The sequence below is a fragment of the Triplophysa dalaica genome, chromosome 4 (genome assembly GCF_015846415.1).
Source record: "Triplophysa dalaica isolate WHDGS20190420 chromosome 4, ASM1584641v1, whole genome shotgun sequence".
Lineage (NCBI taxonomy): Eukaryota > Metazoa > Chordata > Actinopteri > Cypriniformes > Nemacheilidae > Triplophysa > Triplophysa dalaica.
In genome coordinates, this window is record NC_079545.1 from 28,123,602 (window position 1) to 28,150,625 (window position 27,024).

Below are 27,024 nucleotides of genomic sequence, written 5' to 3' on the forward strand. Positions count from 1 at the left end.
TCAGTACTGAAGTGAATTATTTTAAGTCTGTATTTTGAGTTCATTTATCAACTTTATTGTTTAAAGATGCGTTGGAATTAAACCTTCTGTCAGACACACAGATCCTTCAAAGCTCGCTCTTCCGTATTATTCACTCTCCTCATTGAGAGCATTCGTACTGATTCGTTAAGTTCATTTTTACTGTACAGGCTGACTTTTTGAGATTGGAACAGAGCTGCGTTGTGTTTGTGTGTAACGGCCAGGCCACAAAGTCAGTGTATCAAATGAACAAACACACATTCCCAACTAAAGCCGACCTAACACCCCACAATCCCCTCCATCTGTTCCTCCAGCCGCTCGAAAACTCCATCATCCAAATGTTTTCACAGCTGACAGAAGGGCTATGTTACTCTGGAAAAGCAGCGTTTGCTGTGTGTTTAGATGCTGTTAGGAAAGGTGAGTGTGTTGTCACTGGAGGTACGTGCCGAGCGTGTGTGTGTGTGTCGTAAGGTGAGGTGTTGATTGTCCAAATGTTGAGGTGTAAGAATCATCAGCCAAAATAGACCTTCAGCTGTTCGTACAACACACACACATGCACACACACATGCACACACACATGCACACACACACACACATAACCACTCACAACCACTCACACACACACTTTCTAATTCCGTGATCACCCAAACAGCACTTCAACTAATAAATGCATCAACACCTTTAGAGTATAGCTGCTTACACACTTGCCAACACGTACGAAACCAAGTGAGCTTACTACATAGGCAGCATTTCAAGACATCATAAAACTGTTCCTGCATAATTAAGGCTAAACTAGATACTGAGAACGTATCCTCTTTAGGAAAACACCACCCCATAATGCAACAGGGTCTGTAAAAACAGGCCTATAAAAGAATTACTAAGATGCTCAGACACAGCACGAGAAGTGAGCGATATAAATCAAATTAAATCATTCAACAACAAAACACATTAAAAAGAACGAAATAAGCACTACTTTACATGATATCTGTGCAGAACATGTTCACTATAAACATGTTCACATTTGTGTTCTCTCCCTCTCTTTCTCACTCTGAATAAAGGTGAAAGGTCAATGTAATGACCTAAAGAGTGTCAGTACCCTCACACCTGTCTGAGCTCATCTACATGTTCACGTGTCACCACACACTCAAACTGCGCCTCCCTGCACCGGTAACACAACAAAAACATGAGAGACACATTCAAAGGAACATTGTGAAGGCTGTGTTTAGGGTGGCATACTTACACACTACTATTTCTGAAGTAAGCTGGTCGTGTCTGAATCAAACAAGCATATAATAAGGCCACGTGATACAATCCATACTTATTCTCGTCGCAGTGTTTATCTTCATGAATCACACCCTAAATAAAGTACACAGCACTCTGTAGTGTGCAGCACTCAGTACAACGGGCAGTGCCAGAGGTGTGTGTGTGCGCGTCAGAGGGAATGTGTCAGGGTTCAACATGGGTGAATGGAACATAATCAGCAGGTCATGCTTCACATTTATTCTGCCTAAACAAAGACACACACACACACACACACACTAACAAGGCTCTGCTGGCACCTGCCTCATCGCTCCAATCATGAATTCCCTAATGAGGTGCCAATTAGAGGAGAAAGAATGAAGGAGAGCAAAGCAGAGGGTGAAGAGGAGAGAAGACAAGAGATCAAGCAAACACTAATGTGTGTGTTCTGTGTTTTCATTCTGTTTGTGTGTTTTCTCAGAATGACCGTAAGATGTTTAATTGACAAATGTTTGTAAAGTGTTAAATGTTAAAGTGTGTCTGAGGTCAACACAAGCTGTCGTTTATAACTCTATAACACACGTGTGTGTGTGTGTGTCTTAATGTGTTTGTATATGAGTGTGGAACAGTGTTGTGCAGCCACATTTACTGAAGTTCTTTGTTTGTGTGTATGACTGTCGGACTGTGAGTGTTACATTATGTGTTTGTTTGTTTGTGTGTATGACTGTCTGTGTGTGTGTGGGTGTCTGGGTGTTTGTGTTACTTTATGCGTTTGTGTGTATGAATGTCAGTGTGTGTTCCTTTAGGTGTTTGTGTATATGACTGTCAGTGTGAGAGCAGGTGCTAGAGTGGATGCGCTTCAGCTCCCAAATATAGAGCATCCATGTCACTGACTGAGAGATGCAGATCTCATATCACCACTACAGTTGACCTCTCTCTCTCTCTGTCTCCCATTCTCTCTCTATGTCTCTCTCTCTCTTTCTCTCTCTCTCCTCTGTTATTGCTAAAGTCTCTATCCTGCCCTTCACAGACTGTGGTAATGTTAGGTCGTTGTCTGAAACTCAAACCCACCTCATGACCCCTGAGCATGACCTCTGACCTCTCTTCCTCTCACACACAAGATGTGTCTCTCTATGCTTATACCAGATGTGCGTGTCTGTGGACACATAGGTTTATGTGATATAAGTGTTTTATTATATTTGATAATTGTCCACTTGATGGTTTGATTTGTGATCTTGTTTCCACCAATCAGCTAAATGACAACATTATTTCAAGCATCAGATACAATCGCATGTCACTCAGTGTAATCCAATCTTTGATGGAGAAGCCTGTTATGGGTGAGAGAGATAGAGAGACAGAGTGAGAGAGTGAGAGAGTGAGAGAGAGAGAGAGAGAGAGAGAGACAGAGAGGGAGAGAGAGAGAGAGAGAGAGAGAGAGAGAGACTGAGAGAGGGAGAGAGAGAGACTGAGAGAGGGAGAGGGAGAGAGAGAGAGAGAGAGAGAGAGGGAGAGAGAGAGAGAGGGAGGGAGAGAGAGAGAGAGAGAGAGAGAGAGAGAGAGACAGAGTGAGAGAGAGAGAGAGAGGGAGAGAGACTGAGAGAGGGAGAGAGAGAGAGAGTGAGTGAGAGAGAGAGAGAGAGAGATTAGGTCTAATTTATTCTGTTCTGGGCAGTAAAACTCAATTAAAAAACAAACATATTGAAATATTTTTAGTCATAGTTCAAATAAAACTGCTGTTTGCTATACAAATCAAATTGTGTGTTTTTAAGCCTGTACGTCAGCGTTTTTTCATTGAAACCTAAAAGAAGTTATTTGGAGAAATGTCTCAGTGGTTTGTGATCATACAATAGAAATCGATGGAGTTCAGTGCTGTTTGATCCTTGACATTCTTCAAAATATCTTCTGTTGTGTTCTGAAGAAGAAAGAAACTCACACGGGTTTGACATGAAGTGAGAATAAATAAATGATGAAAGATTTTGTTATTTTTGGGTGAAGTGTCCCAGTGCTGGTCGTGGCAATCCCCTGACAGACAGTAAACACACGCCACACAAGCCTCAGTGTCTATTAACACTCGAGAGAGAAAATCCACTCAAGAACACACACACACACACCGCAGGGAAAGACTTCACGGTGCACTGGCTTTTACGGCCGTCCCGTTTGGCAGTTGGGTAAAATATTCCGCAGCTAAATTTAGCACAAAGACCCTCTTTGAAAGGGACGTCTGGCACGAGCGCCAAATCGCGACAGACCTGTCCAAACCTCGAGACGGCTCAACAGCTCCCGCCGGTTACCCGCATCCCCAGATAACATACAAGTGGGCCATCTGATAGAGTCCTAATCACACACGCTACTGAAACAATGTAAGATGCCGTGTGGAGAACGACACACTTTTATTTGTGGTGTATTATACAGATGGTGGCCAAACCCTTTCAGGAAGATATCTGACAGACATGAATCATAAAGCGCTCCTGGGATTGAAAATGGCTCAATTTCCGCATGATCTTTTCAGTAAGTGATAATATCAGCCCTGCAGACACACGCACACCTGACAGTTCAATGAGAGGCGTGTGCACGTGTGCTCGTATATTAGCTGATGAATGTGTCGAGATAACATTATTTCCTGTATGATAAATCACTCCGTTAAACATGAAGCCTTTATAGACTCGCTCAATCCAGATATGAGATGTCAAACTCTCAAATGCTTTAAAACGGCCGGACTGTCAGCTCGAGAGAGCTTCTGACTCAGAGCCACAGCTTAAAACATCTAGAATCTCAAATGTTTTCCAGTACAAAACTAAATGGGAGATGAGAAAATGGAGTACCCGCACTGCAAAAAATTATATTCTTACTTGAAGAGTGTTTGTCTTGTTTTCCAGTAAAATTGTCTAAAAATTAAAATAAAATAAGTCTTATATATATTTTTTAAGAAATTTCAGTGAATATTTGCTTAAAATAATCTTGAATTAAGGTTTTTGACATTTTAACAGGAAAACAAGACAAAAACACTAAGGAAGAAAGTCATGTTTTGCAGTGCTGCTACTCAGATTCTATCTGCCGATAAAGACCCCAACAATAACCTCACGTGTATCTCATACAGAATTTCAAACACATCTCAACATTGTCTCTCTGAGCTCAGTATTTCAAAAATCCTCAATTCATCTCAATATGAAAAATGGACACGGATACATCAAGAATCCCTTCTCTATACTCATCCTGGATTTGAAGAGAAAGATCCGATAGAAGAGGTCCAAAAAGAACTTTACTATCGAAGATCATCTAAACCGTGAACCTGTGTGTGTTAGAAATCACACACGGGGTCATAACACACCTGAAAACTCAAATACTGATAGAAGGACGCCCCATAACCAGCCAATAACAATCAAGATCACACACAAAATAAATAAATACATTAAAACAACAGTCTCAACACTTTTGAAGGACCTGGCTAGGTTGAGATTTTGCACTGATCGTGAATTGCTTGTGATTTTTCAGATATTTTGTTAACATCATTAAGGTGACAGAATATAAAACTTATTTCATTACTGATGTGTCAGAAACATCCACTTCTTTAATTATCTCAATATGACTTTTTAGGGTTACACAGATTTTAAGATGATTTTGAGGCAGTCTTAAGACTATTTGAAGAGATAGTTCACCTAAAAACGTAAATTCTGCCATTACACTCAAATTATTCAAAGCCTCTTTTTCCTTGTTCTGCTAAACACAAGCAAAGATATTTGTAAGAATGTCAGTAACCAAACAGATCTCATCCTGCATTTACAGTACTGCCATAGTAGGGAAAACAAATACGGGAGTCAATATGGGAGTCAATGGGGGATGAGATCTGATTGGTTACTGACATTCTTACAAATATCTACATTTGAGTTCAGCAAAACAATGATATTCACGCAGCTTTGGAACAACCTTGGGTCGAGTCAATAAATACAGAATTTTCATTTTGACTAAACTGACCCTTTAACGCCGCCTGCATTAAGTTCATTGACATTTACATTCTACACCCAGCAGAACAAAAAGAAAGCGAAACTCAGATATGGGAATGAAACAAAAAGGTTGATATTCGGACAAACACTGCTGTGGGAAACACCCAGACAGGGTCTACAACACAAGTGTTCTGGTTTTGTTGTCATGTTGTAAACAGAATTTTATTGATTCAAACAGAGGCACTTTAGATTACTCGACTATGCACATGACGGCGTCGCTTAGGATCATAAAGCGTTCTTGTTTTGTCTTTATGCTCCTGTGATGTAGACGGGGTGTAATACACACGTGCATGCGTGCATTCCCTCTGTCTCTCACACACACACATCTGCTGTTGGGCTCTAGCGGCTCATTGAGTTTTTCCTGCCGGGTCTCATGATGAAAGGTGGGGGGGTGAGGTAAGAATTGGACGCTTTATGCCATATGGTCACACAATCTCCAACGTGAACTCCACATAACACACACTGACACACAGCTGGAGCTGGTTAGTTAGCACCGTGTGTGTGTGTGTGCAGTGTGTTCACATAGTTTAGGGTCTCTCTGTTCATCCGTGACATTGGGCCTATAGCTGTATATCAGTCTACATGCTTTGATATCACACAGAACACACAACACAGTGAATATTTGTACATACATAACGCTTCTGCATTTAACAAATACTTCCATAGTTTGAATGGATACAGCAGAAAATACCTGCTGGTTTAACATGATTATGGGAAAGTATAACAATTGGTTTGATAATTAATACTAAGTCTTTTGTGGGGAATAATATACTTCTTTTGTTGAAATACTGTATTCATAAATGTATTTTTTACAAAGTCCCCCCTAAGTTAATGTTTTTTCAAGAGGAGTTTCCTTTTTATGTGGATTGTTTTGAAGAGGTGAATAGTACAAAAGCTCAATATTTATATTCTTTGTAGATAGATTTTGTTTTTACAGAGTGATTTTAACACAGTTTCTTTCTTTTCTTTATTTTTGTCCGTCTGTTTATATATTTGTTTACATAATATATGAGGAATTAATGATGTACAATTCGCTACAGATTGTGGAGGGTGAATGTTGATATTGACTTTTGTTGTTAATCATAAATAATAATAAAGGATTGAAAAAAAAATTCCAACCATCACACTTTCAGATATTAAAGGATCAGTTCACCACAAACATGTTTTATTATTCTAAACCCACACGGCTTCTTTCTTCCGTGGAACACACAATGACACACAACGCTACACAAAATAATAGCGACTGACTGACTTTGATGTTGCTTACAAGTATCAGTCACACACCAACATCACTCTTACCATCAAATCTCTCCATTTAGCATTAAAAGACAATGTGCTTGAAATAAAACAGCATTAGATGATCTGTGTCTTGTGTTCATAAATCCAATAGTCTAATAGACACAAACATTGTTATTCACCCGTGACCCTGGAAAAACTTACTCTGACTGAAGTCTCTCAAGAGAATCTATTTATCACGAGAGTCTTCTGTAGTTCCATGACATATCCAGGTCACGTGACATAAGGAATGAATGACTGTTAAACTACCATTTCATTAATAAAAAAGTGTTTTTTATAGATAATCAGATCAACTGTTAGAATGAAAGAATGAAAAAGCTAACGCGCAACATTTGCACAAAACAAGACATTAGATACAATTCTGTTCATGTTATGCATTACGTCATGGGTAACACAAACACTGTCATGTAGAGTAAACACGAGTCATTTTCATTCTTACAAAAAATCACGATAAACAAGTTTACTGAACTTGTCGTTACTACAGCAGATCAATACGGAATCCGTCTTGCGTTATATTGCATGCTTTAAAAGCGCGCACACGTGTTTGTGAGAATTTGGAGAAAAAAACTTCGATTGCATTGACACGTTTGTAATAATGTACTATGATAACAAATTATTTATGAATCGTTGTTAGAGTAAAATAATCAAGTGCTTCATGACATTTATTTCAGTCTCTGTGACGTTAAGTAAACAATCCGTTCATCTCCTCCGGTTAGTCTCCGTTACATTTGTCGTCTCAAAGAAAAGTTTCAATAAATTCTTACCTCTCTCGATCTAAAAGTGTTCCGGTTCTTTATAAAGTTCCGAATCCTCAGCTGCAGTGAGTCGGTGTGATCAGTGTGTTAGGACGCCGGTCTCCGGTACCGATCCGTCAATATCAGGCGGCCAGACACAACCGGCGGCGACGGCGTGCACGTGCACGAGCGCGCGTTACTCACCGGGTATTCGCCTCATTTACTGAGACAGACGAATCGTTATAAAGTTTGACTGAAAATATAAATCTGTGTTTCTGTAACTGCGGCACTTTTGACTCTCCAAAATTACAAATAATCAACCCCAGTAAATTTAAATCTGCAATATATAAAAAGGTCAACACAATTGCAGGAGGTCAATGACATTTGAATCTGGAACATTTTTATAATTGTAATTTAATATACAGTAAAAATGTCAATCTTTAAAAATGTAAAGGCATGTTGCGGACTTTTTTGCTAGTATTGCTGCTAATTGGCAGCTAGCGAGGTCTAAGTTACTACATTCGTTTTGACTAGCATCTAAATATACATGAAATTATATTTAACGGTAATATATATTTTTAAGTGTAGTTCAAAGTACATAATTGCTAAGCTGTATGGTAAGATCACACAGTAAATACTGACACAGAAAAGATGATGTTTACTTTATATTTTGGGCCTCATGTGAGTGAGTTATGAAGTGGCTAAATCTGTCAGAATGTGTCATTTCTGTTTCCATAGTGACTTGACTTGTTCGTCTTTGATAAAATGTCATAATAAAAGCCGTTTTACAATGTAGCGGTAAGGACTCAAAGTGTGGGACAGGCACCTTTACTAAAAAAAATCTAAAATTGAAGAGTAAATAATACAAAGAAATTTAAGATGTTTTAGATTCAAATGTATATTAAACAATTCAATTTGAAATAATGTCAAAATGTAATTCAACTAGCTTATTTTACGTATCTTAACATTGTGACCAGAGTTGTGGGACATGAACAAAATGTTGTCTGGACCTATAAATGCTGCATCATTTTATATCAAATCAATGTATATTTTTTGTCAAGGTGTGTAATGACTGTGAATAGATTTATAAAGCGTCATCAATTAGTTGATAAATTAGTAAAAACGCTCATCTACATCTTTAAGAACTTTAAAGGGACAGTTCACCCAAGAATGAAAACTCTGTCATCATTTGCTCACCCTCAGATTGTTCTTAACCTGTATAAGTGGTTTTGTTCTGCTAAACACAAAGGAAGATATTTGGAGAAAATGTCAGTAACCAGACAAATTTCATCCTGCATTAACTGCTATAGTAGGGTAAAGAAATACTATGGTAGTCAATGGGGGATGAAATCTGTTTGGTTACTGACATTCTTACAAATATCTTCCTTTGTGTTTAGCAGAACAAAGACATTTACACAGGTTTGGAACAACCTGAGGGTGAGCAAATGATGACAGAGTTCCCTTTCTGTCGGTCTCTCGACGTTGTGTCGAGAACGACAGATGGGGTTCGCCCTTGAGAACCAATCAACTCTGACTACTATAGAAAAGGCCAATGAAATTTGGCGAATGCAATTTGCATGCCGGGCTCCGCCCCCGGAAATCCGGTATAAAAGGAGGCCGGCGTGCAGCATTCACTTACCTTTTGTTCTTCAGAGCCATCGCTCATGAGTACAACTCAGGATTCAATCCTCTACAACTACACGCTGGTGCTACGACGTGTTACAGCGGATCGTCCCTTCCTGCAGCGACCTTCCCCTGGGCGTCTCGGCGGTTCCGGAGGTGTTAGAGATTTTTTCTAAAAGTCCTTTTCAGGACTGACTGAGCATTCTCCAGCGCGGCATGTCCCGCTGTTCTCTTGGGTGCGGCACCCTCATCGAGGAGGGGGATGGACACGATCGCTGCATTAGGTGTCTGGGCGTCCAGCACACTGAAGCAGCGTTCGTTGACACATCTGCCTGCACTGCGGGCAGATTGTCATTCAGAAGTTGCGGTCACGGGTGGCTGTCTTCCTACGGGAACCAGCCACCATTTCGTCTGCTACCCGGGCTGTGACATCTGTGGCTACGGCCCCGATGACCACCCACGTTAGCAGCGTTAGTGATACGGGGAACTCTGCGAACGTAAACCCGCCAGCCAAGTGCTCACGGGCCGATCGCACCCCGATTCGCTCTTCTGAACGTTCCCCAACCGGCGGTGGCATACCGTCCGGATCCTCACGCACACACTCGGAAACGATGTGTGACGTAGATGAGATGTCGCTCGCAGCATCGGAGGGAGACTGGCATCCGACTCTGCCGAATCCAAACTCCACCCCCAGCGGTCGAGTTCAGGAGGAAGCAGAAGTGATGTCATCCGTGCTAACCCGGGGATACATGGTTCCCGAGGTCGGTGCGCGGTGCAAACCGCGCCCACCCCGGGTGCCATGTTTTTCCCGGAGGTGCATGAGGAGCTGTGTAAAACTTGGAACGCTCCACTCACGGACCGTTCCAGTGAAACCAGCTCCGGCTCCCTTACTTCCCTCGATGGTGAGGCAGCCAAGGACTGCGTCGAGATCCCCCGGGTGGAACGTCCGCCTGCGCTGCACCTGTGCCGCGGACGGCTACCACCTGGGGGGGGATCGACCACTCCTACCGTCCAAAGCACGTAAGACTTCGGCATCACTGGTGTCGAAAGCTTGCGATGTTGCGGGCCAGGCTGCCTCCTCTCTCTATGCCTTGGCCATCCTGCAGGTCCGCCAGGCCAGGGCGTTGAGAGGGCTCCACGAGGGTAAGGCCGACCCGGGTATAATGCAGGATCTCCGTGCCACCGCTGACAGCGCTCTACGGGCGACTAAGGCGGCGGCACGGGCCCTGGGTCGGACGATGTCCACGGTAGTGGTCCAGGAGAGACACCCCCGGCTATACCTTGTGCAGAAGAGTGACAGCAAGGAAGTCCGCTTTCTTGATGCACTCATCTCGCAGGGTGGGTTGTTGGTAACACCGTCGAGGACTGCGCTCAGCAGTTTTTTGACGGCGAAGCAGACAGTGGCAATTAACCACATTTTTTTTCACGCCGCGACTCGGCCGCCTACAGGCCTCCGAGATCTCACGTGACGTCTGCTTCCCTGCAACCCAGGACCCTTTCGACATCGGCTCCGGTTCCTGTGCCCCCACAGGCGGCACCCCGGAAGCAGAGGTCGAGGGGGAAACCTCCACCCCGTCAGCAACCTCCTCGCGAGAAGGGACACTGACGGGAAGACCCCAGGGAGAACAACATCGGGCCCGAACCTTCACAGCCACGGCTCTGATCGGTCGGTACGGGACGACTCCTGCCTCGTCACCAAAGCCGGGCCCTTGTTAGGGCTTGGCGCCCACTTACTCACTGAGTTTTCTGTTCTCCCCGGGTTTACTTGCAGCCGATCGCACACTCCACTGGACTGTGCTCGGCGAACCGACCTCACACCCTGGCGAGGCGTGAGGTCGTACACATATGACAGCCGTCACCACTCTCAAACCGACAGTGCGTGCCGTTGTCCCGCCAGGCAGGTAAGCAGGCGGAGCAAAAACCTTCCCTCCGGGGACTCCCCGCGACATGGTTAGCGCCGCCAGCCGACGAACCACCCCCCGTGGGAATGATGAAGCAGACCGTCCCCTTGGTCACCCTGTCACAGTCCCTGGGAGCTCGAGAGCTGCCCACACTGTCTCGCTGGCTAATGAGGGCGGTCCGTCTTGGTTACTCGATCCAGTTCGCCAGAGACTCACCCAAGTTTCGGGGCATCATCTCTCCCTCTGTCAGAGGCAGGGACGCCTCCGTACTTCGGGTAGAGGTCACCACCCTTCTGGCAAAACAGGCATCGAGTTCGTCCCTCAAAACCAAGATGTTCAGTGGGTCACCACCCGCACTTCATCGTTCCCAAGAAAGACGGCGGGTTGCCCCCAAAGGCTGCGTACCCTGAACAGAGCACCTTCACAAGCTGCCATTCAGGGTGCTCACACAGAGGCGCGTCCTGACATCTATGAGGTGTCAGGATTGGTTCGTGGCAATCGACCTGAAGGACGCTTACTTTCATGTCTCGATCCTCCTCGACACCGGCCGTTCCCACGGTTCGCGTGCGAGAGGCGGGCATATCAGTACAGAGTCCTCCCTTTCGGTCTGTCCCTGACCGCCCTTTCTCCCTGAGAGGAGGAAGGCGAGCGGGTACTAAACTATCTCAGCGACTGGCCTATCTTGGCACACTCGCGAGATCTGTTATGTACACAAAGGGACCTGGTGCTCCGGCACCTAGGTCGATTGGGACTCCAGGTCAACCAAGAGAGGGGCAAGCTCTCCCCAGTGCAGAGCATCCTCTTTCTCGGTATGGAACTCAGCTCTGTCACCATGTCGGCACACCTGTCCGCAGTTGTGCCCAACCAGTGTTGAACTGTCTGAAATGAACATTTTAGGCAGACAGCGGTCCCCCTGAAACAATTCAGAGGCTCCTGGGACACATGGCGTCCTCGCGGGTTAATACCCCTCGAGTTGATGCACATGACACCGCTCCAACACTGGTTTCAGAGTCGAGTTCCGAGGAGAGCGTGGCACACCGGCAGCAGGCGCATGGTGATGCCGCCCTGCTGCCGACGCACCATAACCCCTAGTCTTTATGACTTTTTCGACGGACTCAGGTCCCTTTGAGCAGGTTATGAGGCAGGTCGTGGTGACGACTGAAGTCTCCCTGCAGGGGTGCGGTGTAGTGTGCAACGGGCACGCAGGTGGGGTGTTGGACGAACCCCCGCCTGCGCTGGCATATCAATTGCCAAGAGTTGTGGGCTATGCTACTTGCACTGAGCAGGCTACGGCCTCTCGTGCGAGACATGCACGTGCTGTTCCGAGGACAGCACTATAGCTGTAGCGAATACAGATCGTCAGGGTGGCGTTCGCACACAGCAGCTAAACACAACTTGCTCGACGCCTCCTCCGGTGGAGTCAACAGGTGACTCGTTCCCTGCAGGCCACACACCCCGGGCAAACTGAACTAGACAGCCGACGTGCTTTCTCGCCAGTTTATGCCTCGTGGAGAGTGGCGACTCCACCCCCGTGCAGTCCAGCTCATTTGGAGGCTGTTCGGGTAGGCCCAGGTAAAACCTGTTCACCTCCCGTAACACCACCATTTGCCCGCTTGATAGTCCCTGCCCTCGGCACGGATATCCTTGCGCACAGCTGGCCGCGGGATGGGCGGAAGCACACCTTCCCCCCCCCCAGGAGCCTTCTTGTACAAACTCTGTGCAAGGTCAGGGAGCAGGAGCACCAAGTGTTATTGGTTACACCACACCGGTCTAACCGCACTTGGCCTCAGAGCTGATGCTCTGGACAGCGACTCCCCCTGAACCATTCCCCTGACAGAGGACCTGCTCTCTCAGGGGAAGGACACGTTCTGGCATCCCAGATCAGACCTCTGGAACACCCATGTCTGGTCTCTAGACGGGACGAGAAGATCCTAAGATGGCTACTCCCCCTATACGGCTGAGACCATCACCCAGGCTAGGGCCCCATCTACTAGGCGGTTACACGCCTCTAGACGGTGCCTCTTCTCGTCCTGGTGTCTTTCTAAACGAGAAAGACCCACTGAGGTGCTTGATCAGGATTGTGTTCCCCTCCTCACGAGACTGGAGACTAACATCTCCCTTCCACACTGAAAGTGTATGTAGTCGCTATTGCCACTCATCACGACTCAGTCGGTGGAAAGTTTCTAGGGCAACACGACCTGGTCACCAGGTTCCTAAGCAGCGAGAGGGCGGAATCCGCCTCATCTCCGCTCCATACCCTCTTGGGACCCTAAGTGGTCCTGGGGAGCCTCAGGGCCCCCCAAAGAGCCCCTCGGAGGTTCCGATCTTCCTCATAGAGTAATACGGCCCTCCTGACGGCGCTCACTTCCTTCAAGAGGGTAGGGGACCACCGAGCATCCTCCGTGTCCCTGGATTGCCTTAAACTCGGCCCTGGAAACTCTCACGTTATCTTGAGACCCAGGCCCGGATGCGTGCCCAAGAAGTTCCCATTACTCCCTCCGGGGCCAAGTGGTGAACTTGCAGGCGCTCCCCATGGGGGAGGAAGACCCAACCCGATTAGTGTTGTGTCCAGTACGTACTGGACCGCACGCAGAGCTCTGAAGCTCTGACCAGCTCCGTGTCTGTTGGAGGACAGCAGAAGGGGAAGGCTGTCTCCAAACAGAGGCTGGCGCACTGGGTCGTGGACGCCGTTACGACGGCATCCCGATCTCAGAATCTCCCATGCCCATTGGCAGTGAGGGCTCACTCCACACGGAGTTTAGCCACCTCCTGGACACTGGCAGAAGCGCCTCTCTAGCAGACATCTGTAGAGCTGCGGGTTGGGCTATGCCCAAACACCTTCGCAAGGGTTAACAACCTTCGCGTAAACCCGGTGTCAGCCCACGTCCTGCGTGGCGACATGTAGGACTGGCATCCGGGGGGGCGTATGCCTGCGAAAGCACCTTTCCACCCTCTAACAGGTTGGGTCAGTGTGCTATTTACCTTTTCTTCTTACCCGAACACATCGCTAAGAAACTGGTACCTCACCAGCCTCCCTTCTTACCCAGACACTGGTTAAGAATAGGCATTCCATCCATCACCAAACAAGCACCCCCTGGGGGCTGGCTGGGCAGAGCAGCCTTCCCCCTTAGGCCGGGATACCATGTGAGCTATCACAGATAGCTCTAACCGGACCTAGTGCTACCGGACGTCTGTAACACCCCCTCCGTGGGCTGTTCCGTCTGATGTATCCTCATGAGAATGGTTCCCACTCCTGGTAACCCATGAGCTTCCCCAGGTGGGCCTCCACCTCGCGGTTAACTACTCAGTCCGCACGTTCCATGCGTTCTCCTCCAAGGACGAGACCATACCTATATCCACCATATTCCTCCCCACGGGTAGGAGGTGGCCTCTGTAGCGCTTCTCTGATTAAGAGTCGCGCTTACCCGGTGTAAACTGATCTGGACGGCCTCTCGCCTATAGAGAGCTAAGGCCCCGTCCGTGAAAGTTACCGGTCAGGGCTGTACCCATCTTTCTCCAAGAAAGCTCTGGAACCCCCCGACCACCACACTGGAAGGTTACAGTCTCACGAAAGCTTCGAGATGACACGCCCAGGCTTGTTACCGTCGCTTCGCTAGAGATTGTGACGCGATACAGCGTTGTGGCGTTTTCCATAGGCAACCCCATCTGTCGTTCTCGACACAACGTCGAGAGACCGACAGAAAGGGAACGTCTTGGTTACGTATGTAACCTCAGTTCCCTGATGGAGGGAACGAGACGTTGTGTCCCTTATGCCACGAACACGTATCGTATTCTGCTGCAGTTTGAGAGGTCTCAGGCTCTTCAGAACAAAGGTAAGTGAATGCTGCACGCCGGCCTCCTTTTATACCGGATTTCCGGGGGCGGAGCCCGGCATGCAAATTGCATTCGCCAAATTTCATTGGCCTTTTCTATAGTAGTCAGAGTTGATTGGTTCTCAAGGGCGAACCCCATCTGTCGTTCTCGACACAACGTCTCGTTCCCTCCATCAGGGAACTGAGGTTACATACGTAACCAAGACGTTTTCATTCTTGGGTGAACATCTCACTGAACACGAACGGTTTTAACTTTGTTTAAATGAGAATATGTGTTGCTTCATGAGGAACGACTGGTGTGAAATGTCTGTCATCATTACACGCCCCTCCCCTCCTGTTACAGATGAATTCATTTATTTTTTCATATGAATCAAACATAACAGGTTCTTGCTAATGCTGAAGTCACCACCACGATGGTAAAGTGTTACCGGGGCATCGTTGTGCAGGGTTAGGTGTTTATTTTTTGGTTTGCTAGGTGGTTGCTAAGTAAAAACCTCTCAGCCCCTGTGAAGTCCAGTAAGAAAAGACTGTTCAAAAAAAGACTTCAATGGTTTAATTGATATTGACAGAAATATAAAAGCATAAAAACAAACACAAGCATTATACGTGATATATAGAGTCAAATAAAAAGTCCAAAATTGTGAAATAAATATGCAGTTATAGAAACTGAACGCAAGAAAAAAAGTCTGATATTGATGCTCATCATTCTGTCATCTAAACTCTATTTAATGTTTTAATTCTGTAAGGTTTTCAATGAATTATTTGACTCTTCTCATAACTGCTTCTCACAGTTTGAAAGAAAGAACAGAAAGTGAAAAAACTTGTAAAAGTGCTGCTGGTTCTCAGATCACAAAACTCTCGTACAAACTCTTCCAGTAAAACAATGAGATATTTTTCAGCTTCTCAGTCTTTTAATCGATTCAATCTCACACAGATGTTGCACAAACCTCTTTCCACACAAACCTCTTTCCACACAAACCTCTTTCCACACAAACCTCTTTCCACACAAACCTCTTTCCACACAAACCTCTTTCCACACAAACCTCTTTCCACACAAACCTCTTTCCACACAAACCTCTTTCCACACAAACCTCTTTCCACACAAACCTCTTTCCACACGCTGTTATTGTGATCACGTGATGTTTTTGGAAATACATTTTCTTTTTGTTAACTCTACAGAAATGATGTTCGTTGTGCATTTATATTTTGAAGGTGTACGCGTGTTTCTTGCAGAGCGGTTTGTCCTTTTTGGAGAAGAACGTTTGACCCTCCAGACTGACACTGCACACCTGAAGACACAAAATATTCATCACTGGATATCAAACACACAATAACTCACTCACTCACTCACTCACACACACACACACACAAACATTTCAGTAATACACTCATGACAATATAACACACACACGCAGACACATACACACACACTTTACAGTCATACACACTCATGACAATAAAACACACACACGCACATTACAGTCATACACTCATATAACACACACACAGGCAGATGCACACACACACACGCACACACACACACTTTACAGTCATACACACTCATGACAATAAAACACACACATGCACATTACAGTCACACACACTCATATAACACACACACGCAGACACACACACACAAAAACTTTACAGTCATATATGCTCATGCTAATATAACGCACATGTACGCACACACACACACACACACACACACACACACACACACACACACACTAGAGTCACACACACTCATGAAATATAACACACACACACGCAGACACACACTCACACACTTTACAGTCATACACGGTCATGACAATGTAACAAACACACGCAGACACACACACACTTTACAGTCATACACGCTCATGACAATATAACACAAAAACACACATACCAGTCATCCACTCTCATGACAATATAACACACAGAGGTGGACTTACGGTGCACAGAAAGCAGGTGTCATGCCAGGCGAATCCAAGAGCTTCTAAAAACGAATCTCCCGCTTCGATTGGAAAATCACAACCTCGACAACCCGTCCCAAACAGACTGTAATAATCTACACAAATCAAACACACATGAGGTTGGTTTCAGGGTTCGTGCGAGGGTCTGATTTGAAGCCCCCATCGTGACCGAAAAGCGTTTGTGTACCTCTCTCGCAGTAGGGTTCTCCGTCCTCCAGGTGGAACGTGTTGTTTCTGATTGGCTGCTGGCAGTACGCACACAGGAAGCAGTACACGTGCCAGGTCTGCTTCAGAGCATTGATCACTTCCTGTGACAAATTATGACATCATCACCTTAGCACACGCGCACACACACCATTAGTTAGCCATTGACAATATTTGACGTCTTCCTAACCCCCATGATTTTGCATTGGCAGCGTGCGCAGGTGGGTGCGAAGAACTCTTGGTAACAGTGCTGACAGTAAACACGGCCCTTCTCCTCCACAAAACCCAGTTCGCTGAGAGAGACGCTGCAGCGCGCACACGTGAACTCCTCCGGATGCCACGACTTGCCCATCGCCACCAGAAACGGACCCCTGACAGACACAGTCCAACGTTTGACTTTATTACTTCAGTGCAACGGCAGTTCGGTTGGAATTGTTTTATAGTTTGTATCAGTGCATTGTGGGATTGGATTCACGTGTGTATACCTGATGACCATGTGACAGTGAGCACACATGGGAGTGCGTGTTCCAGCGGGGATGTGTTCTGCCATCTGCACCAACGAGGCTTCGTCTTCTGGGTGTGGGCGGGGCATGGGGCGGTCCAGGGCGGGGCCCAAAGGTGTACAGTTGCTCACAACACCAAAAGTGGGAGTAATGAGACCTGTCACGAAACACACACACACAGTTCTATTGTTTATATACTGTAAGAAGGGGAAAGTCATTTTATTTACTGTCACACAACAACATTCATTAGAATGACACTGGAAATATGTGTTACCTGTGGTGTTTCTGACAGGTGTACCTGGGGCTTTGATCATGGTCTTAACAGGACAGGTGACATGAGCGCTGGGTTCTTCAGAGTCCTCACTGATAACACAACACACACCAATTCATTACTACTCCTACTTTACAACACAAAATATACTCAAACTCTTGAAATATTGTCAGACTTTTGCTTCTATCACCTCCATACAGTTTTACACTTTTATACTCATAATCACATGCACGTACATTTCTTTCCAGATTACATCATTCCTAATTTTCCAAATTTTTACAAAACTAGATTTCTTCCACCTTTATGTGTATTTGATCTTTTACAGTATTATTTCACTGGAAATCAGACCCACAACACTTGAAACTGTCTGATCTGACGCATCCCTTAATATATTGGAAAACATTTATGTTTTTTATGACAATTCGACAGAAACGTGATGAAAGACTATATATAACAACACATCTTTAAAAATAGTCTAAACTTATCATTTCTCCTGGACATCAACTGGGAGCAAATGAAAAAATGTTCTTAAATCTCAGGCAGAAGGCAGAAATCTCATAAACTTATCCATTCAAGTTTCAAGTGTTTACTTGCAATGCTATCTATCTATCTATCTATCTATCTATCTATCTATCTATCTATCTATCTATCTATCTATCTATCTATCTATCTATCTATCTATCTATCTTTCTTGACAAACAGACAACACAAGACAAGACAAGACAAGACAAGAGAAGAGACAAGAAACGAACAGACAGATATAATAAAACACCATTTCTACTGTATGTACAGTAAGAGTATATGTAGTGGAGTAGGCGGGTTGTGACTGTGGTTCGAGACCGGTGAGTGAGTGTTAATGAGCGCCAGCTGTGCGCACACCGGTCTCAAATCACGTAGGAGATCAGGAGCATATAAGAGGAAGAGCGACCGGACCATCGAAGAGAGAGGACCGGGCCCGAACATGTTTGTATTTGTATTTATGTTCTTGCATTTTACTTCTGTGTTTTGGTTTTTGTTGTTGTTTTGCCCCTCACGGCCGACCACCGGCTGTTATTATTTATATTAAAACTTTGTTTAAGTGTCTTCAGGTTCCCGCCTCCTTCCTCTTATTGAACCTCACTACAAGTATATTTTACTCATTAAACACTCAGTCAGGTTGGCGTGTCCACAAGACAGAAGTGAACAGTGATGGACAGAGAGACAGATGTTTGGCGTCTGGAAATCTTGGGTGGCCAAAATATATACACACATGTATGCACACACACACACACACACACACACACACACACACAGTCATAGCCAAACAAACTCTCCCAGTTCTCCACCAGGCCAACTGCACTCTGTCAATCCCTCCTGTCTAATTATAAGACTTCAGAAACTGAATGTTATGGCAACAGCTGCCATAGCAACCAAAATAATGCCCCTCCATGATGAATCTGTCTGCGGATGCCCTATTCCAAAACTAATCATTCACACTGATTCACAGGAAAAACACACACGCACTCTCTCTCTTTACCACACACGTACCCACACACGCATACACACACAAACACACACACACACACACACACACAGGGAGGTTTAGAACAGAAAACAGACTCATTTTCTCTTGTACTGTATCTCCAGCGATGGGACAGCTCATTAATAATCTCACCCAATCAGGTTCATTATAGAGGAAATGATCCAATCAGAGTGAGGCAGCACAGCAGGTTAATCTAATGAGATCGAGACATTACAACTGAATACAGGAAGTTCAACATCTCACACACACACACATGACACGTGTGATGGAGTCGGCAGAGGACTGTAAGTCTGTTATAATAATCAGAATCTTTTCATCAGGACGTCATTGTGATTGTTTGAACACAAAAAACACACACACATGTGACGTGTGAGGACTATAAGTCACATCATTGTTAACACACACAGGCTACACAAGCAGTTTTGTAACTTATCTGCTGTTTTCAACAGATTGTTTTGATGAATTTCTGACATCCAACTTGGAAAACTGTGTGAAAATGTTCAAAAGCTGATTTGTGTGACACCAGACGTAAGCTGTGGGTGATGTAAACATGCGCCTGTTTTATATCGTTTCAAACAGAAGGAATTAAATAAAGCACAGCACAAACATTTCACAATGAACTTCTGCAACTGTTGTTTAGATGTTGTTTATTTATTCATTTTAAATTACTGTAGTAATTAGCAAATAATGTGTTTGCTATTTAATTTCAATATTACACTTTACTATTTACTATAGTGTTGTACTGTTGTACTTATACTATACAGTCTAATGTAAATATACTAGTATTCTCTATTAACACAGTCCTATAGTGAACTGATCCAATATTGTAGTAAATATTGTAATTCACGCAAATACTTATTACTGCAGAGGAACAAAAACTAAATAATCCCTAAGAATTTCACTATAGTAAATACTAAAGTATACAACAAATGTTTTCTTGTGGACTCCTTCACTTTCACCAAAAAAAGTTTTCAAGAGTATTTCATAATTTCATAGCTTTAAAATATTTCATTTTGTCATTAAAACACCACTTCACTCTTTAAGTTAAGAATCTACCCAGGAAAGGAATAAAGTTTATATGACAACAATCTCTGTGTGTGTGATCCAAACACACATGCTGATATACACAGCTGCTGTCAGGACAGGTGTGACATTGTAAACTGAACACAATGACACATTCAGGGCTGAAACTGATCCAGTATCAGTGTTTACATACAGATCTTAAAGTGGGACGCTGGAGGAACCCGCAAACACAGACGCATAAATACATGTGAATGACACGAATACTACATGTGTGAAGTAAATCACCCCCCTTCTTCTTCATTAATATACCAGCAAACAGTCACAGAATCACTGTTTGACAATCCAGATGCAGCAAATACACGAGAGCTGCTGTCTGCCTCCATCTGGTGATGAGATAGAAGAACTGCAGTATTTAAATAACAAGAAACGACCATCCTATAACTTTCTTACAAATGCCCTTGGTCTTATTTTAACAAATCATTAGTAAATTTGTTTGTATAATTCCTTAAAAAAAAATGACGGCTGTCCATTTAAAGGTAGAGTTTTTAAGAGTTTCCAGCATTATTGCAAATAACCTTTACTATAATTGAACACTTAAAAATGCGCAGTGTTATCACATCATCGAGTTGGACAATTACTTTAACATCTATGACTAACAGTTAAGTTTTAAACTTTATATTACTTGGGTCTTATTCATTATAATGAAATAAAATGATTTCATCAAACTCTTCCACTAAAATGACTTCTCGTCCCCGTCTGATTGATGTATGAGCGGCACCATCAGCGGTGTAGTTGAAGACTACATATCCCATCATTCCACGCTTCTACACCGCGTCATCAAGCTACGCCGTTGTTGTTGTTTTGATTGTGCGCCCTCTAGCGGCGATTCATACAAACTGTACCTTTAAGGGCGTTACTTGAATGAATTATTGTACGTTATTATAACATGTAAGGGCCCAGGTCTACATATAGGCCTTTGTCATCATCTGTCATATTAAGAAGTTGAATTAAGAAGAAAATGACGCAGGACAACATCAGCCTGTAAAATACGGTCCCTAAACTTGAAGATATAAAGGCAAAACTGTCTCAAAGCAAAACTGTCTCAATCATAACGACATTTACCGCCACCTAGTGGCAATTTTAGTTTCTTATTTAATTGTTTATTTTAGAAAGTAATAATAATTTCATATTTCCATTTGAATAAAACATGAAGTATAGCCCCCCTCCAAAAAACATCACTCATAATTAACGTATCCTCTTGTCCAAATGTTTGTGTAATATCCACTTTTTATTACTATATAACTTTTTTTAACGTCTCTTTACATAATAATTCTATTAGGGGTCATTTTTCAGCCTTAATTGATGTGTGAATAATTTGTGATTGTTAATCACTACGTCATGTAATTAATCAGCCCTAATTACAATGTGTTTCATCTCTATAATGAAGAGAGAAGAAAGTTAGAGGAAAAGATAGAAGGAAACAGGTTTCAACAAAAGAAGACACAAATAAAATAAGGCATCAAAATCTTCATGAAATACATACAACTTTATTCTAAGTTAGCTTTAAAAGAAAAACAAATTAAAGAGGAAAGGAAAGGACATTTACATACATTTCATTAGCACAGAAATCTAATTCAACATGGGTTTACTGGATTTTAGGTCATGTCTGCTAGTCTTAACACTGTATGGTAGTGTTCTCCTAAAAATAGACAAAACTAACTTTGAACTTTAATTCACACCAAAAGCACTAAAGACTCGTCTTGCACAACACAGAATTTACTTTGATTCTCAACACAATTCTCTCTAGAATGCCATCATTCAGGTTTGTTCAAGATTCATTGACAGCATGTGTTATATTATAATAAATCATTTCACTTTTTTGAAAGTCCATTAAAACACACAATTGTTGTTGATGTGCTGTTGATAAAGCGTAAGTGATGTTAAAGGAGTAGTTCACTTTCAAAATAATGTTGATGATCATTTACTCCCCTCATGTCATCTAAGATGTTTATGTGTTTGTGTCTTTAGTGGAAAGGAAATGAAGGTATTTGATGAAAACATTCCAGGATTTTTCTCCATATAGTGACTTCAATGGACTCCAAACACTTGAAGGTGAAAATGAGTTTCAGTGCAGCTTCAGAGGACTTTAAACCAAACCAGACCATGAATAAAGGTCTTATGTAGAGAAACCATCCGTCATTTTATAAAAAAAAAAAATATATATATGCTTTATAAACACATATGCACGCCTTGGTCTGTTCTGAGATGCGCGTTTATGACTTCACATAATACGTAAATATGTTGAAAACTTGCATGTTCAACTTGTGAACACAGACTCAGTACTTCTGACTACATCAAGCGTGACCTTTTCAACGTAATTATGTATTACATGAAGTCATGAACGAGCATCTCAGAAAAGAGTAAGGCCAGCATTTGTGTTTATAAAGCATATATATATATTTTTATAAAATGACTGATGGTTTCTCTAGATAAGACCTTTATTCATGGTATGGTTTGGTTTAAAGGCCTCTGAAGCTGCACTGAAACTCATTTTCACCTTCAAGTGTTTGGAGTCCATTGAAGTCACTATATGGAGAAAAATCCTGGAATGTTTTCATCAAAAACCTTCATTTCTTCTCCACTAAAGACACAAACACATAAACATCTTAGATGACATGAGGGGAGTAAATGATCATGAAAACTTATTTATAAAGTGAACTACTCCTTTAAACCTGACAAATCCAGTGAGCAGGAACTAAAAGCAACAAAGAAAAGAAATCTCAATATTATCGAAGTCACTCACTCCATTCACAGATGTGTTCTGAAACTCATTAAAATCATTAAATCCACAAGAAGAGACTTTCAGAGATACACACACACGCACGCACGCAGACACACACTAAACCAGACTGAGAACATTCAGGGTTTGGGCAGAAATGCCGTGATGCCAGTCTCTGAGTTTATGATATTTGGGTCCAATCTTTATCTTCAATACCCTGTTCACCAAACACAAGAGAAGAGAAAGAGAGACAAACAGACGAGAATGTGTTGAGACCATCATCACACACACGCAGACACAACACATGTGTTGAGACCATCATCACACACACGCAGACACAACACATGTGTTGAGACCATCATCACACACACGCAGACACAACACATGTGTTGAGACCATCATCATACACACGCAGACACAACACATGTGTTGAGACCATCATCATACACACGCAGACACAACACATGTGTTGAGACCATCATCACACACACGCAGACACAACACATGTGTTGAGACCATCATCACACACACGCAGACACAACACATGTGTTGAGACCATCATCACACACACGCAGACACAACACATGTGTTGAGACCATCATCACACACACGCAGACACAACACATGTGTTGAGACCATCATCACACACACGCAGACACAACACATGTGTTGAGACCATCATCACACACACGCAGACACAACACATGTGTTGAGACCATCATCACACACACGCAGACACAACACATGTGTTGAGACCATCATCACACACACGCAGACACAACACATGTGTTGAGACCATCATCACACACACGCAGACACAACACATGTGTTGAGACCATCATCATACACACGCAGACACAACACATGTGTTGAGACCATCATCACACACACGCAGACACAACACATGTGTTGAGACCATCATCACACACACGCAGACACAACACATGTGTTGAGACCATCATCACACACACGCAGACACAACACATGTGTTGAGACCATCATCACACACACGCAGACACAACACATGTGTTGAGACCATCATCACACACACGCAGACACAACACATGTGTTGAGACCATCATCACACACACGCAGACACAACACATGTGTTGAGACCATCATCACACACACGCAGACACAACACATGTGTTGAGACCATCATCATACACACGCAGACACAACACATGTGTTGAGACCATCATCACACACACGCAGACACAACACATGTGTTGAGACCATCATCACACACACGCAGACACAACACATGTGTTGAGACCATCATCACACACACGCAGACACAACACAAGCGTTACACTTGATGTCTGCTGCTAAACTTCATGTGAAAGCACAATGACGTCCTTCACTGTCAACAGCCCAACAACACAACATCCAAACAACAATATAATCTCATCTGACCAAACACACAGCAAAAGCCAGAACACACAAAACAGCAAATCTACACAAAGCAGCCAGAACATGCCGTGAGCAACAGGACAACGTTTTCAATCCACATCCACATTACTGTTCATTAAACATCACACGTGACCCTGGACCTCTTTTATTAAGATCACATGAAAGCTCAATAAATAAGCTTTCTATTAATTTATGGTTTGTTAGGACAATATTTGGTGGAGATAGTCAACTATGTAAAAATCTGAGGGTGCAAAAAAATCGAAATGTTAAGAAAATATCAGAGGCGCTCTAGCAGGCCGTTGCTAAGAAGAAGCAGGGGCCGGATTTTTTTACGTTTGCTGACATAGGCTATTAGCTAACATGCGATCTTTCATGCCGTTTAACACATCACATACTATTATATATAGGCTACATTAGAATGCGATGTGCTTGTTATTATGATATACGAACTTCCTATAATTTATCTTACGAAAATTCTTATATTTGTCTTGAGAACATTTTTGTGAATCCCCAGGTTGGGTTTAACGTTCTCTATGGGCTTATCGTTGTAATGACGTTGTGGAGAGTAGATGAACCCGTTTACACGACAAAAACAGAAACGTTTTTTCTTTGCGTTTTTCAAAAGTTTCAGGTACACATGACAGAGTTATCAAAACAGTCTGCATTCCCACGGATCCAAGTAAAGGGATGAAAACGCTGTAGTATGCAGTCCAGGCCAGTGGATGGCGATGTTGTGTAAAGAAACAGGACGAGCCTTAGCACATACCAGAGTTATTATAGTTTTGATTTAGTTCTAATAATATTTTAAATTAGATTTCATTGTTAGATCTTAAGTTTTATTTTAATTTTATTTTTTTTAAATATCAAATTAACATACATTTTGGTATAGCTTCTGTCTTTAGAATTGATTTATTTACTTTATGTTGCTATATAATATTAATTAATTTCTATTTTACTTTAATTTTTTGTTTATTATCATAATCTTACTGCTTAAAAATGAGTTCAATTTATTTTTTAGGCACCATAAAATTTTTCCTTTAGTTAAGTTTTTCACATAATTTTAAGGTCAATATTTGATTTGATTTCAATGAACAGAGTAAACAAAAATAACCTTGCACAGTTATAAGGGAAAAGTTATTTTTGATGCCGTTGGTTGGCGTATATGTGTGTTTAAAGTCTTGGGAATGTAAATAGTGTGTCTCTACTGGTCTCATTGGTGCAGCAAATCCACATTTTGCTGGGAAAGCGTTAAACGTTAATAAAGTACAAACTAAACTAAACATACGTAGTCATCGTTTCAGAAAGATCTGTCTTGCAGTGTAAATGGAAACAAAACGGCGGCGTTTTCAAAAAGGTACACTTTGAGACTCGTTACAAAAGTCTGCGTTTTCAGTCCCCCAAAAAGCCGTTTCCATCCAAAACAACGTTCAAAACGCATACAAAGTTTTCCAGAAACGGCAGCTTTACATAGATACCAGACTATTGTGGGTCATTCTCAAAGAGCAGCGAGTGTTGTTTGTAGCCGTGTTTACGGCCATTTTTGTTTGTGATGTTCTGCACCCACTCTCAAAAATAAAGTTTTGATATATTTGCGGAAGGAAATTTATTCATGGAACCGTAACTTTACTTCATATATGAATGCTTTTTGGCATAAAAGAAAAATTGATAATCTTGACCCTACACTATTTTTTTTGGCTTTTGGCACAAACATATGAATGTAATGTAACACACTACAAGACTTTTGCTCAGATTTTCAGTCTGGACTAGATTTTTTCTCGTAGTGTGATGAACTGTTTTCTCTGCAAACTTCAAAAAAGTCTGCAAGTGATGTTTTTTTAAATCTGTGCAGTGTATTTCAGCCTTAAGACTGGTTTTGTGGTCCAGGGTCACATGTGTTCAGTGACCATATTTGACTCTTTGAAGATCACACCAATAGTTATTGTTTCTGCCTTGAAATCACAATAAATTGTGACTTGTGTTTGTAATTGTATATCAAGGGAAGATTTAGTCTACCATGCTTTGAGCTCTCGCTAAAAACGACTTCACCTGCAAAAACTGTTCAATTCAATAAAATTCACATTTATTTGTGTAGCACTTTTCACAATGCACATCAATTCAGAGCAGATCATTTAGACAATAAATATGTCATCACACAACAAAACATTCAGTGTGAGAGAGACCACCAGAGCAACTCTTCTGCCCGAACACACAAACATTATGTGGTTTTATACAAACAACACAAAATAACAGGAACACCAAATCACACAAACACCATTCAGCAACACAGGGAGCAACGCACCAGAGAATGCATACACACACACACAAGCATGCACACAAACACACAATTGCAGACATGGACAAACGCACAAACACACGCACAAATATACACACATAAGCACACTTACAGACACGCACATACACACAAACACACACACACACACACACACACACACACACAATCACACACACATATGCACACACACACATACATGTACACACATAAGCAGACAAACACATACACGCAAACACACACAAAAATGCACGTACACACAGACACACAAACAAACGCACATACGCAGACATATGCACGTACATACCAACACACATAAGCAATCATGAGCACACAAACTCACGTACATACGCACACATATGCACACACACGTACACACACACGCACACACATACACATACATATACACACAA

At 42.9% G+C, this 27,024-nt stretch overlaps 1 protein-coding gene across 1 annotated transcript in view; it reads right to left on the reverse strand.

Moving 5' to 3' along the window:
* Positions 1 to 15,175: 15,175 nt before the first annotated feature.
* The window catches only part of pdlim5a (PDZ and LIM domain 5a), a 35,554-nt gene continuing 23,705 nt past the window's right edge, over positions 15,176 to 27,024 (reverse strand). Inside the window, 6 exon segments of the mRNA XM_056747041.1 lie at positions 15,176 to 15,934; positions 16,586 to 16,701; positions 16,794 to 16,914; positions 17,001 to 17,181; positions 17,296 to 17,470; positions 17,588 to 17,676. Coding sequence (XP_056603019.1) covers positions 15,845 to 15,934; positions 16,586 to 16,701; positions 16,794 to 16,914; positions 17,001 to 17,181; positions 17,296 to 17,470; positions 17,588 to 17,676 — 772 coding nt within the window. The 3' untranslated portion in view covers positions 15,176 to 15,844.